General features: G+C 40.8%; 1 protein-coding gene across 1 annotated transcript in view; it reads right to left on the bottom strand.

Annotated features, from left to right (window-relative positions):
* LOC139268144 (adhesion G protein-coupled receptor D2) overlaps positions 1-15,141 on the bottom strand; it is a 490,127-nt gene that overhangs the window by 36,330 nt on the left and 438,656 nt on the right. Inside the window, exon 25 of the mRNA XM_070886179.1 lies at positions 9,765-9,772. Within this exon, the coding sequence (XP_070742280.1) occupies positions 9,765-9,772 (8 nt within the window). The remainder of the gene's footprint in view (positions 1-9,764; positions 9,773-15,141) is intronic.

Below are 15,141 nucleotides of genomic sequence, written 5' to 3'. Positions count from 1 at the left end.
TCCACTCGAGCCTCCTCCTGTCTTTCCTCATCTAAATCTAGCAGTATAACCCTCTATTCCCTTCTCCCTCATATGCTTATCTAGCCTCCCTTTAAATGCATTTATACTATTCACTTCAACCACTCCCTGTGGTCACGAGTTCCACATTCTCACCACTCTCTGGGTAAAGAAGTTTCTTCTGAATTCCCTATTTGATTTCTTGGTGACTATATTATATTGATGGCCTCTAGTTTTGCTCTTCCCCACAAGTGGAAACATTCTCTCTCTATCTACTCTATCAAAACATTTCATAATTTTAAAGACCTCTATTAGGTCACCCCTCAGCCTTCTCTTTTCAAGAAAAAAGAGACCAAGGGTTAGAATTTGCGCTGGTTCACCGCCCGGTTTCTCGGCGGTATTGGCCGTTTTGGGTGCGGACCGGGTCAGCAAAAAATTCCTTACCTGAGGCACGCCGGAGGTTTCGAAGTCCCGCTGGGGAGCGGACCGCCAGCGTGCACCGTCCTGAGATTGCCCTTTGGCTGAGCGGGGAACCGTAGGTAATTAAAAAAATTATAATTTTAAACCGCCCATGAGGATCAGCAGAGCTGGGCGGTAGGTAAGTAGGTCTGCAAGAAAAAGGGAAGTGATTGGTTTTTTACTGTTTATTTTCAAAATCTGTTGGAGTAATTTAATTTAAAAGTGTGTTGGGAATATTTTTTTGATTTTTTTTTTTAGTTAGGTTTTTTGAAAAATTATTTTTATTTTTTTCTCGCGTTAGGCCCAACCCGCAGCCATAGTGTAAATTTTTATAGATTTTTAAATTTATCGCCCATTTTCTTTAGGCACCGCCCAATCTAGCCGAAATTGCATTTTTTCGCCAAGGTTGGGGGTGCAAGGCCCATATTTTTTGCTGGACAGATTTTTAAAAATGTTTTCAGGAATTTTTCACCAGTGATAATCTTCCCAACCTTAGTGTTTTTGGGGGCGGCAATCGGGTGCTGGCGGGCTTTGGGGAAATTCTAGCCCAAAGTCTGTTCATACTTTCCTGATAAGCATAACCTCGCATTTCTAGCATCATCCTTGTACATCTTTTTTGCACCGTCTCCAGTGCCTCTATATCCTTTTTATAAAATGGCGACCACAACTGTACACATTAGTCCAAGTGTGATCTAACCAAGGTTTGATACAAATTTAGCATAACTTGACTACTTTTCAATTCTATCCCTCCAGAAATAAACCCTGGCTTGTACTGCTGTGTATCAGTGTACTCAGCAGCTTAGACATGGCATAGAATTCATAATCTGCAAGGTCTTTGGTCAAAACGTTCTTATATTTTCACTGCAACAGACATCAGCAACAAAGAAAATGAGCACCATCAACAGAAAAGTTTCTTTTTTTATGATAAATAGATTATCCATCATATGGAGATATAATATCATTTGGCACATGATGCCCATAGATCAAAAAGTATATCAAGGTATGGATGATTTTACAATGTGCCTTTTGGACTTAAAGCTTTCTAAATGATTCAAATATTTTCAATTTCTCAGGAATTAATGCGTTACGCATACTCCTCTGTTTCTTAGCATATCTCTCAAAGGCTTATTACTTTCCCACCCACCCTCCCAAATAATGCCGACCAATACAATTTACCCCAAAATTAAACAAGTCTGTAACCTTACCCTTATACCAGTTTCAAAATTCTGCCAACCGTTCTCTTCCCCTACCCCACTAAACCGTCCTACCCATGTCTCAGAGGTCTCTGTCTTGCCTTCTCCTCCCTTTCCATGACTTACATTATTTTCCTGTGCCTTTGGTCCAGGTGATTTATGAAATTTTGCATATTATACCTGCTTGCCCCTCAGCAATCGCACTGAATCTCAGTCCCCTGCACACAGCAGTAGTTTGCTAGATTTATCCCAAAGTAACGAGGTGCCAAATTTAATCTAATAGCTCCCACAAATTTTCTTCAACATCTAACTAGCACCATCCATATAAGGGTAGTTCATCCAATGTGACTCACCAGCAACATGCTCATTTCCTTCCATCTGTCCCTCCCCCAGCCTACACTCCACATTTAGCCACTAGCCTCAATTTTCCTCTTGCCAAACTGCTGAGCAGAAGTACAGCAGAGTGTGAGTCGTGCCCACCTATTGTCAAGTGGATTGATCCTGTCACAGTTTCTGGGGTGGCACTAATTTTAATAATTTGGGTGAGCTTCATGTGTCAGTGTTGCCATTCACTGGGAGAGTCCCATTGCCAGTGTGGGAATTAACATGCTGCTGTGGGAGAAAATCGGGTATACTACAGATCTAAAAGTCTTCTTCTGAAAGAGTGCCCATCAGGTCTGCTTTTCAATGGCAATGAGGCATTCTCAGCTCCACTTTATTGGGACCGGAAAACCAGTAGCTTTCGTATCATCTCCTCTAACTTTCTATTGTGCCAGTCTGTTACAGTTTGACCTCTGTCTCCTCTCATCACTCAAAGGCAACTATCTTGTCACTGATTTTCCCTCACTCTAACCCTCACTTCCATTTTTCTCATTGTCTTTTCCAACAAATGTTCGCATACAGATTCCATTCCGTCTGCCATCAAAAACCAGTCAGAAGGAAAAGCGTCCACAAACACGCAGTCACAAAATTGACTTTGCCTTCTACAAACCAAATAGCTTAATGGTCTCAACATTTTACCCTTGGGTTAGGAGAAGGCTTCAGATTATAACCTCCCATTGCCTTGTTCCGATCGCTATGGCTCACAGTGTTCACAACTACAAATCCCATAGCTCAAATATGATTCCACTTCATGTCCTACTTGGGAATGTAACTTGGAAATAAATAAAATATTATTTTTTTGCCTTTTTCCGCACACTAATTTATCCTACTTATATAAAAAATATCACAGAAATTTATTACTGCTTTCTCAAAACTAACACGTCTTCTGCAGTATTATTCATGGCGAATCAAAGGTTATGCTGTTGCAAAGGGATTCTCACATGTGAAAGTGGGGGAGGGATGCATCACCACTGAAATAATTTGCAAAGAAGTTTGTAAGAGATGAGTAAATGTTTTTTTGATTTGCTGAAAAATGATGTGTTTTCCATACTCACCTGATAAAGAAATGTATTTCCCCAAAATATTATAGCAAAAAAAAGATTTGCAGTTTTAGTGACCTCATGATGTTCCAAATCACTTTACAGAGAGTGAAGTACTTGTGATGATTTATGTAAATAAATAAATCTCTACATATAACATGGAGAGTAGCCCTTTACTGTTATGCTGTTAGTGGTATGCATTGTATAGTGAGAGCCAAGGAATAGATAAAATGTTACAGATTACTGTAATTCGCATCTTTCTTTACCAAATATCTCTGCAACAACGCTTACTGTAATAAAAGGTTCTGCTTAAGTAAATATACTTAAATGTCAGCTTTTTATTAAGAACCTTTCTCCAAACTTGAATAATAGTACAATCCTTCCAAAATATTTTCTATTTATATTCATCATTTTGTTTGCTGGTTGTTTTGACTTTTCTCTGAAATAAATATAATTAAAAGGAATACAGCTATTTAGAATATTTTACAAAATATAAAGACTAAGTAATGCCAGATTTCAAAGCACAAAGTTTAATTTGTCACACGTAACATTCTACATTAACCTCAGAAAAAGTTGAACTGTTCACGTTTTACTTTGATTTGATGTTTTACATATACATATATATTTTAAAACATTCAGATTATTTCAGTGTTTCTAGCAATGGTTTCCGTATAAATTCTCATCCATGGTTACTTTATATTGATGTACAAGAATCAAAGAGGGGCAGGTCTTTCAAATACCAAGCTCAGACATGCTCTGTGTCATTCTAACAATCAATAAAAAATCCTCCCCCCTCCCCCAACTCTAAAATATGATTGGGTTCATTGGACTCAAAAGGGAGGCAGCTTTAAGTGCTTGCCGAGTGTTATCTCCGCACACAGTCACACTGAGTCATGCTGGGAGCTGTAATTTGCTACCTTGTTTAGTTTTCCTTGAACCAATAGACTGAGAGTTTTGCAAAGCCCTATAAGTCCGAGCTTCAGACTTCTCCGAGAGAGAGACATGCTTCTGATAAAAGTATTGGTAGGGATATTTAAATATGTATGAAGCAATATTTAGGCAAGCTTAACCAGTTTCTTGTCAATTTTGTAATCTTTATTAAGTTACTAAATTTCCAACAATTAAGCCATACTTTTATGAAGAAGCCAATATGGCGGCTAAAAGGATTGTCAAAAAACCCCAAATTGGTTCTCCCTCTTCTATATTTTACCTGTATATGTTGGTTTCTGCTGATGCTTGAGTTGTCGTTTCTAACATCCTTACTAGTTCTTTACTGTAGTTTACCTGTTTCCATACATTTGATTTGTACATTCCCTGCCTCTTTAGTTGTGATCTGTTGCTCTTTTATGAATACATCATTTAAACCAATCAGGTGGAAGAGAGGCACATACACTTTCACATATACTGGAATGGTGTCCAAAGTTGACAGCCAAAGTGTGACAGACAAAACACATGCTGTAAGATGTTTAAATATACAATATGAATCTGCAATGGGCTGCTCATGATAAAGTCAGATTTATAAGAATGGGAACATTATATCATGTAAGGCATTGGTCTATAAATAGTTTAAGTAAACTATTTTTCTTGAACTTCATATCTAGAGCCTATAAAAATCTCAATTTTTGATTCTGATTTTAATTCCTTTTTAATTCTGAACTGTGCTTGGAAAAACAGACAGAATAAACATGATGAAAACAGGTAGTTTGAGATATAGGGGAGAAGTGGATATGATCCGTGTGTTCTTTTCGAGACACTGGACTTGCAGAGCCTCAACAAGTTGTAATCTTTATTATGTTGCACTTCCAATAATTAATACTTTGAGTGCGATTTTGTTCAGACATGTCTTGAGGAAGATCAGAAACAGTGAGTTAGGGGCAAGACTGACGGGCGTATCGCAGGAACAGCAGTCAGTCAGAAATGAATGTGGCTTGAGATCTGCCGCGGTTCACACATGATCTTAATAGTACAGCAGTACTGTAGAAGCAGGTGATTTCAGAATTAGCCGAGAGATCCATGGACAGCATCGCTGGTGGGGAGCTAGATGTAATACTCCACCGGTTCAACCTGCTAATGAAGCAGTGGGGGAGATGCGAGTGCTCATTAAAGTGGGAAAGCTGGGTTAATGGGAACCAGGGAGTCTGGTGCACAAGTAAGAAGGTAAAAGGAATGGAGGAGAGCAGGAACAAGTTCTTTTAAAAATTGAGAAGTGGCTGCAGCCATGGTTGCTTCGGCATGAAGGAAGAGAGATTTGGAAAACTAGCCACAGTGGAATGAGGCTAGAGAGCAGAGGAGAAAGGAGTAGCAGAAGAGAGCAGGTGTCATAAGGAGGACTAGAGCTTGTAATCAAGCACATATTAGAATCAGCCAATCAGAAGTAATTAGAATAAATTAGAATAAATTTATTGAGTGCTATAATAAAATTGGAAATGATTACGTGTTATAGAGAAATGTTACAGAAAGCTTGGAACTTGAACATTTGTATTACACACGTTAACTGGTATAATGGTTGTTATAAAACTTTGTATTCGGTAACCATCATGACCACAGCTACGAGAGATCCACTAGAGCCTATATAGAGTTTTTAGGTCAAGCGAGCATCCTTCACCCACTGCACCGTCATATTCCACATTTTGTTGCTGATATAAAACAGTATTAAAAAAAGAGAAAGAAAGTCAGATATTTAGCGGTGGGTCCTTGTGACCCGGATCCAGAAAACTTACATGCTCCTACAATTAACCTCGGCGCACCCTATAGAACTTATAAACAGGTATAATGACCTGGAGTTCTTTATCTAAATCACTTCACGGGAGTTCTTGAACAATGGTCTTAAAGGGACAGGTCCCATTAACCACAACTATAAAATGGTATATCTTCCAACTTATTTAAAACATTTAAAGATCACATGGATGAACGTCATCAATTGTACACCCTGTCTGGAGTAAAAATAAAATGGGGAAGGTGGCTTAACCGTGGCTAACAAGGGAAATTAAGGATAGTGTTAAAACCAAGGAAGAGGCATATAAATTGGCCAGAAAAAGCAACAAACCTGAGGACTGGGAGAAATTTAGAACTCAACAGAGGAGGACTAAGGGTTTAATTAAGAGGGGGAAAATAGAGTATGAGAGTAAGCTTGCAGGGAACATAAAAACTGACTGCAAAAACTTCTATAAATATGTGAAGAGAAAAAGATTAATGAAGAAAAACGTAGGTCCCTTGCAGTCGGATTTAGGTGAATTTATAATGGGGAACAAAGAAATGGCAGACCAATTGAACAAATACTTCGGGTCTGTCTTCACGAAGGAAGACACAAATAACCTTCCGAATGTACTAGGGGATAGTGGGTCTAGTGAGAAGGAGGAACTGAAGGATATCCTTATTAGGCGGGAAATTGTGTTAGGGAAATTGATGGGATTGAAGGCCGATAAATCTCCGGGGCCTGATAGTCTGCATCCCAGAGTACTTAAGGAAGTGGCCCTAGAAATAGTGGATGCATTGGTGATCATTTTCCAACAGTCTATAGACTTGGGATCAGTTCCTATGGACTGGATGATAGCTAATGTAACACCACTTTTTAAAAAGGGAGGGAGAGAGAAAATGGGTAATTATAGACCGGTTAGCCTGACATCAGTAGTGGGGAAAATGTTGGAATCAATCATTAAGGATGAAATAGCAGCGCATTTGGAAAACAGTGACAGGATCGGTCCAAGTCAGCATGGATTTATGAAAGGGAAATCATGCTTGTCGAATCTTTTGGAATTTTTTGAGGATGTAACTAGCAGAGTGGACAAGGGAGAACCAGTGGATGTGGTGTATTTGGACTTTCAAAAGGCTTTTGACAAGGTCCCGCACAAGAGATTGGTGTGCAAAATCGAAGTGCATGGTATTGGGGTAATGTACTGATGTGGTTAGATACTGGTTGGCAGACAGGAAGCAGAGAGTCGGGGTAAACGGGTCCTTTTCAGAAAGGCAGGCAGTGACTAGTGGAGTGCCGCAGGGCTCAGTGCTGGGACCCCAGCTCTTTACAATATACATTAACGATTTAGATGAAGGAATTGAGTGTAACCAAGTTTGCAGATGACACTAAACTGGGTGGCGGTGTGAGCTGTGAGGAGGACGCTAAGAGGCTGCAGGGTGACTTGGACAGGTTAGGTGAGTGGGCAAATGCATGGCAGATGCAATATAATGTGGATAAATGTGAGGTTATCCATTTTGGGGGCAAAAACACGAAGGCAGAATATTATCTGAATGGCGGCAGATTAGGAAAAGGGGAGGTGCAACGAGACCTGGGTGTCATGGTTCATCAGTCATTGAAAGTGGGCATCCAGGTACAGCAGGCGGTGAAGAAGGCAAATGGTATGTTGGCCTTCACAGCTAGGGGATTTGAGTATAGGAGCAGGGAGGTCTTACTGTAGTGTTCAGGGCCTTGGTCAGGCCTCACCTGGAATATTGTGTTCAGTTTTGGTCTCATAATATGAGGAAGGACATTCTTGTTATTGAGGGAGTGCAATGAAGGTTCACCAGACTGATTCCAGGGATGGCTGGACTGTCATATGAGGAGAGACTGGATCAACTGGGCCTTTATTCACTGGAGTTTAGAAGGATGAGAGGGGCTCTCATAGAAATGAATAAGATTCTGACGGGACTGGACAGGTTAGATGCGGGAAGAATGTTCCCGATGTTGGGGAAGTCCAGAACCAGGGGACATAGTCTTAGGATAAGAGGTAGGCCATTTAGAACTGAGATGAGGAAAACTTCTTCACTCAGAAAGTTGTTGATGCCAGTTCATTGGATATATTCAAGAGGGAGTTAGATATGGCCCTTACAGATAAGGGGATCAAGAGGTATGGAGAGAAAGCAGGAAAGGGATACTGAGGGAATGATCAGCCATGATCTTATTGAATGGTGGTGCAGGCTCAAAGGCCTACTTCTGCACCTATTTTCTATCTTTCTATGTTTCTATTATGACCAATGCCTGCCATAGGAGATTGGTTAGTATATTTAAATGATACTAGATGCCTCTCAGTGAAATTGCTATTAATCCAAATTTAAATGTCAACAAATAATGTTATCTTAAGTCGTCCATTTGGATTTCATGATTGCAATTCATCGAGAAAATCCAGTATCCTGTATATAATGCACACAAGACACTTTATACCTGGTTAATTTCTGAAAGTGAAATCTCTAAAAACTGGATATTCATTCCTCAGCATGCAGGTTATTTTTCTGTAATGCTGTGTCTCCGGTGCTTGATGTCCATTACTCTCCCTCACATGCTATGACGTGACTCATTGTTCATTTTAAGTGATGGTTTCCTCACTTATACAGTTAACTCATGCTAACAGGTTGCCAGCTATCTTACACAATTAAAACAAGGAAGGAGGATACTACATTGTATATATTACATAAAACAACAGATTCTTCAGAGATAAATGAGCGATCTCAAATTATTCTCTTGTTGAGTTTGGGTTTGTGTATAGATGAGGCCCCATTTACGTTACTGCACTCATCATCATCATCATCATAGGCAGTCTATTGGCAGCAGTCCCAACTCTGACAGTTGTGTGCTGAAGTCGTCAAGGATGCAGTCCTGAAACCTCTAGAGGCTCCAAGACCCCCCTTAGGAGCCGGGGTTTCCTAATGACCCGAGAGGAATATAAACATTTGCAACAAAGGTGGAGAAGATCTCCTTCTCATGCCACCAGTGGACTCATTCTGTCCATTCAGGTCAGTAGTGGGGCGTATTATCATTTAAATTCTCCGCCCCGCTCCCACTCTGACCTCTCTAGCCTCGGCCTCCTACACTGTTCTAATGAAGCTCAATGAACAGCACCTCATCTTTCAATTAGATATTTTATAGCCTTCCAAATTCAACATGGAGTTCATGAACTTCTAATCATAACCACTGCTCCCATTTTTTTCAGACATCAGGTGCTGGTAATGATTTTGCTTTTGCCATTTTCAGCTCCTCTGGACCCATCTTTTGTTTCTATACTTGTCCTATTATCATCCCCTTTCATCTTGCACCATCATCCCACTTGTCATTTAATCTCTCCTGCCTTCCTCCCTGTCATAGATTTTCCCTTTTGTTCTTTCCTCTCCTCATGCTTTCCCTGCCCCCACACTTGCTTAAAATCTGTTACATCGCTAACATTTTCCAGTTCTGACGAAGGGTCATTGACCTGAAATGTTAACTCTGTTTCTCTCTCCACAGATGGTACCCTCACCTGCTGAGTGTTTCCAGCATTTCCTGTTTTTATTTCAGAATTCTAGCATCGGCAGAATTTTGCTTTAGTATCAGTGTGGTGTATTGGTTCGCCTGCTAGTTTGTACAAGCCTTCCCCCAATCACTGATGTGGGCATGTTGGGAGGGGGCGGGGGAATCCAGGAACAAGGTAACGAATCACAACTTTTGAATAAAAGCGGGCTTCTCTGTTGTTATGTGCACAATATAATTTGGTGGATTCTTCAGCACGAAAAGCCACAGGAAGTATTGCACAATCCCTTCCTCAAGCAGCTGTGCAATATGAATGATCCATGAATGGTTCACACATGCTGGCACAATGTCAACTTAGAATCTGTAATTCACCTGGACCTCAACTGTAAGCTGAGTGTTTACAAACCTGTTCCACTGTCAAGGCATTCAGATGCGCTCATAAACCACGAGAGACTCATCTGAACCTCTCAAGTGTGCTACTTTTTGTTCTACAGTATAACACCAGCCATCACATTTAGCTTCGTGTTAGTATTGCATGCTGGCAATAGAAAAATCCCCAAACTAACAGCAGTACTTTTTGAGCTCATTATTTTCAAGGGAAATTATGATTACATGAAGTGACCAAGCATTTAATCAGTAACTATTGTTTCAGCGCTTTCACAAACTAGTGCCATGTAACTGCTTGTCATCTCAATGAGCAGCATTTTAACATTTTAGATTTGCTTGCGTGATGGTAGTCTTAGCTTTAAGATCATTACAGAGCCTCCTGATGTAGCTACCTGTTTACACATGCTTATGTTACGGTGAGCAGAATATCTGCTGAATGAATCAGCTGGCTAATGTGCTAGTTGGTATCAAAGTTAACACATGGGCTGCTCACTAGCATCATTTAAAACTAGAGTTTGAATTTACGAGCCAGTGAACAGAGCAAGTGTTGACTTTAAGATCAACTGCTACAGTAACCAACTGGTGTTACTGTAGAATCCAACTGTAGTGATATAAGGCTTAAATATTGCTAGCCAAATACAATTTGAGTCATACGCTGCGCACAGAGTTTCCTTTAGTTATACTGATCAGTTTGTGCTCGATTCCTGTAATGCGGCTGATCAGCGCTGCTGAGCACTTTAAACAGCTGATTAATCAAATTGCTTTCCCCCTCCTCTCATCCTTTCCTCTTTTTTTAGTCAAATTCATTTAGTGCCATTCATTTAGTTCATAACTGTCACTTGGAGTGGAGCGCTCAAAGCAGTAACTGGTAATTTAAACACCTGAGTGCTCAACAGTGCTGAGCACCGCAATACTCCTGGGAATCTGTATAGGAATCAGCTGGTTAAACTGACCACTTGAGCAACTGGCCAAATCGATCATTATAACTGGATGCTATTGTACATTTTAACACACTGCTCACCCCACTGACTGACACAGGAGCATGTTTAAATAGTTAGGACCTGGCTGCACTGGGAGTCTACAGTAACCTATGTAAAGTTTAGATTTGCTTTATGCAACCTCCAAAAGATATATTGAACAGCCATTTATATGGACAAATGTCCCACATACAAACAAGTTTGTTCTAAGCAGTGAGTGGGCAAAAATTTGGCAGATGGAGTATAATGTTGGAAAGTGTAAGGTCATGCACTTTGGCAGAAAAAAATCAAAGAGCAAGTTATTATTTAAATGGAGAAAGATTGCAAAGTGCTGCAGTACAGCGGGACCTGGGGGTACTTGTGCATGAAACACAAAAGGATAGTATGCAGATACAGCAAGTGATCAGGAAGGCCAATGGAATCTTGGCCTTTATTGCAAAGGGGATGGAGTATAAAAACAAGGAAGTCTTGCTACAGTTGTACAGGGTATTGGTGAGGCCACACCTGGAGTATTGCGTGCAGTTTTGGTTTCCATATTTACGAAATGATATACTTGCTTTCGAGACAGTTCAGAGAAGGTTCACTAGGTTGATTCTGGAGATGAGGGGGTTGACTTATGAGGAAAGGTTGAGTAGGTTGGGTCTCTACTCATTGGAATTCAGAAGAATGAGAGGTGATCTTATCGAAACGTATAAGATTATGAGGGAGCTTGACAAGGTGGATGCAGAGAGGATGTTTCCACTGATGGGGGAGACTAGAAATAGAGGGCATGATCTTAGAATAAGGGGCCGTCCATTTAAAACTGAGATGAGAAATTTCTTCTCTCAGAGGGTTGTAGATCTGTGGAATTTGCTGCCTCAGAGAGCTGTGGAAGCTGGGATATTGAATAAATTTAAGACCGAAATAGACAGTTTCTTAAACAATAAGGGGATAGGGGGTTATGGGGAGTGGGCGGGGAAGTGGAGCTGAGTCCATGATCAGATCAGCCATGATCGTATTGAATGGCGGAGCAGGCTCGAGGGGCTGTTCCTAATTCTTATGTTCTTATGTTCTTATGCATCATATTTTACTTTCACTGCAGCAAAATGAGTTCAATCTGCTCATGAATGGATGCCACTTAAGGTTAACTCTAATAAATATCCTAGCCTATCAGGTGTACAAAATTACCTTTGTACCTGATCATTTTAAATAACTCATTAAATTTATTTGTTGTCCTTTGGCAGAATTAATTTAATCTAATCCAATCTCAATTTTACAGAAAATTAAATCCCGACATGTTCCTGGTGCATTAATTCCTCTTACATATCTAAAAAAAAACATGTTGAGTGCTATAGAAATTTATTGCCGATCCCACAAAGCTTTTGATCTGTACCATCTTATTAAACTTTTATGAAAAATCAATAAGAGTTCAATCCTGTTATAGACCATACCACAAACCTCTGTCAGCTGTGAACTAAGGTTATTGAATACATGTATTACTGTTTGTGCAGCCAATCGTCCAGGTTTGGAGACAAATAGAATTATGTGAATCTATATACCACCAGACCTAAAACAGACACGAAGTGCTCTGTGTTAATGATCACTTCTTGTATTAAGTGATCCCTGTCTGCCACAGACATTTCCCCAGTTCCCGCTGTAATGATTTTAATGGGAACTGCACAGTCACTTGTCTCACAGAACAAATTCTGTTCCGTCAAGAGAGCAAATGCACGTCTCTCTGAAGACCTGTGACACATTCCTTCCACTACTTTTAAACTGAGTAAAGAAACAGAATTAAACAAGGGTTTATAAAAATCTGAATCAAAATAAAGTTGCTAAAAGTATTAGATCACATTATAGTCTGTTACACAACGAAAGCGACAGGGCCCTTCCATTTAACATGCTAATTTGGATACTTAGTAATAATGCATTTCTTAATGAAACAATCTAGTCTAGCGCCAGACGCAAGTGGACAGTATAATGACCTGTTGTCCCTAGACCAGCTAATAGTGTCACTCACAAGGCCATTTTGTTCCCCTCCGATTTATCAGTCAGGGCGCCACCACAACTAAATAATTTAAAAGAGTTTAATTTTCACTATTCCTGAAATCAAAATCCTCTGAAATTCAAAGCTGAAGTTTTCGTCTACAACCACTGTTACAGCTGTTCTCAGTCCCAGTGATAGACACTGCGATTATGTGTATGCACAGACAACTGTGAGGAGAAGCATCATACAGTGAGTAAAGAAGGAAAGAAAAGAAAGAACTTGTATTCAAATAGTACCTTTCATCACCTTAGGACGTCCCAAAATGCTTTACAGCCAATGAAAATTTTTTCGACATATAATCACAATGTAGGAAAAGCCTGATTGAACAGCACTGCACTCTAACCATTAAGATACCCACTTAGCACCTCTGTTATTTGATACCTGGTGGCAACATTCTGATGCTCTCAACCCATCTTCAGCTGCTTCATCAATGACCTTCCCTCCACCATAAGGTTAAAAGTGAGGATGTTCGCTGATGACTGCACAGTGTTCAGTGCCATTCGCAATTCCCCAGATAGTGAAGCAGTCCATGCCCGTATACAGCAAGATAATATTTAGGCTTGGGCTGATAAGTGGCAAGTAACATTCATGCCACCCAAGTGCCAAGCAATGAATATCTCCAACCACCGTCCCTTGACATTCAGTGGCATTACCATCGCTGAATCCCCCACCATCAACATCCTGGGGGGGGGTCACCATTGACCAGAAACTTAACTGAATCAGCCACATAAATACTGTGGCAACAAGAGCAAGTCAGTGGTTGAGTATTCTGTGGCGAGTGTCTCACCTCCTGACTCCCCAAAGCCTTTCCACCATCTACAAGGCACAAGTCAGAAGTGTGATGGAATACTCTTCACTTGCCTGGATGAGTGCAGCTCCAATGACACTCAAGAAGCTCAACACCATCCAGGACAAAGCAGCCCGTTTGATTGGCAACCCATACACCACCTTCAACATTCACTCCCTCCGCCACTGGCGCACCGTGGCTATAGTGTGTACCATCTACAAGATGCACTGCAGCAACTTGCGAAGGCTTCTTCGGCAGCACCTCCCATACCTGTGACCTCTATCACCTAGAAGGACAAGGGCAGCAGGCACAAGGGAGTACCACCACCTCAAAGCTCCCCTCCAAGTCACACACCATCCTGATTTTGAAGTATATCGCCATTCCTTCAGCGTCGCTGGGTAAAAATCCTGGAACTCCCTAACAGCACTGTGGGAGTACCTTCACCACACCGACTGCAGCGATTCAAGAAAGTGGCTCACCACCACCTTCTCAAGGGCAAATAGGGATGGGCAATAAATGCTGGCCTTGCCAATGATGCCCAAATCCCAGGAACAAATAATTTAAAAAAAATCATTTGTGGTGTTCAGTGCCTCTTCCTGGGGCAGTGAGGGTGCCCAGAACAAATGATCACAAATAACGGAACTATTCCCAGTGTTCGTTCATTAGTACAGTTGACCCCTGCTAACTGCGAAGAAAATAATTCTAAAGTAGAGAAGAACATGTTAGCCTCTGCAAATGTTATTCCAGGAAATGGGTTAGTGAGCCCAAATCTATTCTCTTGAAATCTGATTGACATATATTATAGAACAACAAAACTGAAATTACAGCTTTGCACTGGCTACCCAACTCACTCTTTCAAACAAGTCGATTGATCTGGTAAAAAAAATAGCTTGAGAAAAGATAAAGGATTATTGCTTCTGTCAGATTTATTTTCCCAAAGAAGTCAAAAATGGTACACCTTTCAAAGGTAGCAAGACCATGCTCAGAGCAACAACAAAATACAGACCTTCTAGGAAGTGATTATATCCTGAAAGACAGCAAGTCAGTTTTAAACTCCTGCTGTTTTCCTGTTGTTCTCTGTATCCTACATCCTCCCATGGGAACACCATCCTGCACCACACTCCTAAATCTGACTCACTACAGACAGGAAAACCCACGTGCTCCCCGGTCCCCAACATCCTCAATTAGCGGCCGCTCAGACATTAGCAGCTTTTTATCAAAAAAACGGTAGGTTCACCAAGTACAGCTCAAGGCAGCAGAACACAAATGAAGAAAACAGTCAACTCACTACAAGCAGGAGTTCACTCAGTCAAGTACACATGATGGGCCTCACGTGAATCTGTTCTTTTAAAGGGGCAGCGGCGTGAAAGTAAAAAAAAATTGCAAGAGGATCTAGGTGGCTTCTAAATACAGGGGTGAAATGCTTCCCCAGGAAATCCAATACTTTTCTGCACCTTGAAAGGGGGGGGGAGGTTGTGGGGTGGGGGGTGGCGGGATACAACCGATAGCTAATCTCTATTGTGTTATGGATTGTCTTCTTCTTTAAGGAAAATACAAAGAGTGAAAATGCCATGAGACACAGTCAAACTGAGGTGTCAACAGGTAGATCATAACACGGGTGATGACATGTGTGTGAACCAAGCAATTACATACCAGATAAGACTTTCAGTGGGCTGCGAG

This window comes from Pristiophorus japonicus, chromosome 8 (genome assembly GCF_044704955.1).
Source record: "Pristiophorus japonicus isolate sPriJap1 chromosome 8, sPriJap1.hap1, whole genome shotgun sequence".
In the NCBI taxonomy this organism is placed as follows: Eukaryota; Metazoa; Chordata; class Chondrichthyes; family Pristiophoridae; genus Pristiophorus; species Pristiophorus japonicus.
This window is presented reverse-complemented; position numbering and strand designations above follow the sequence as displayed.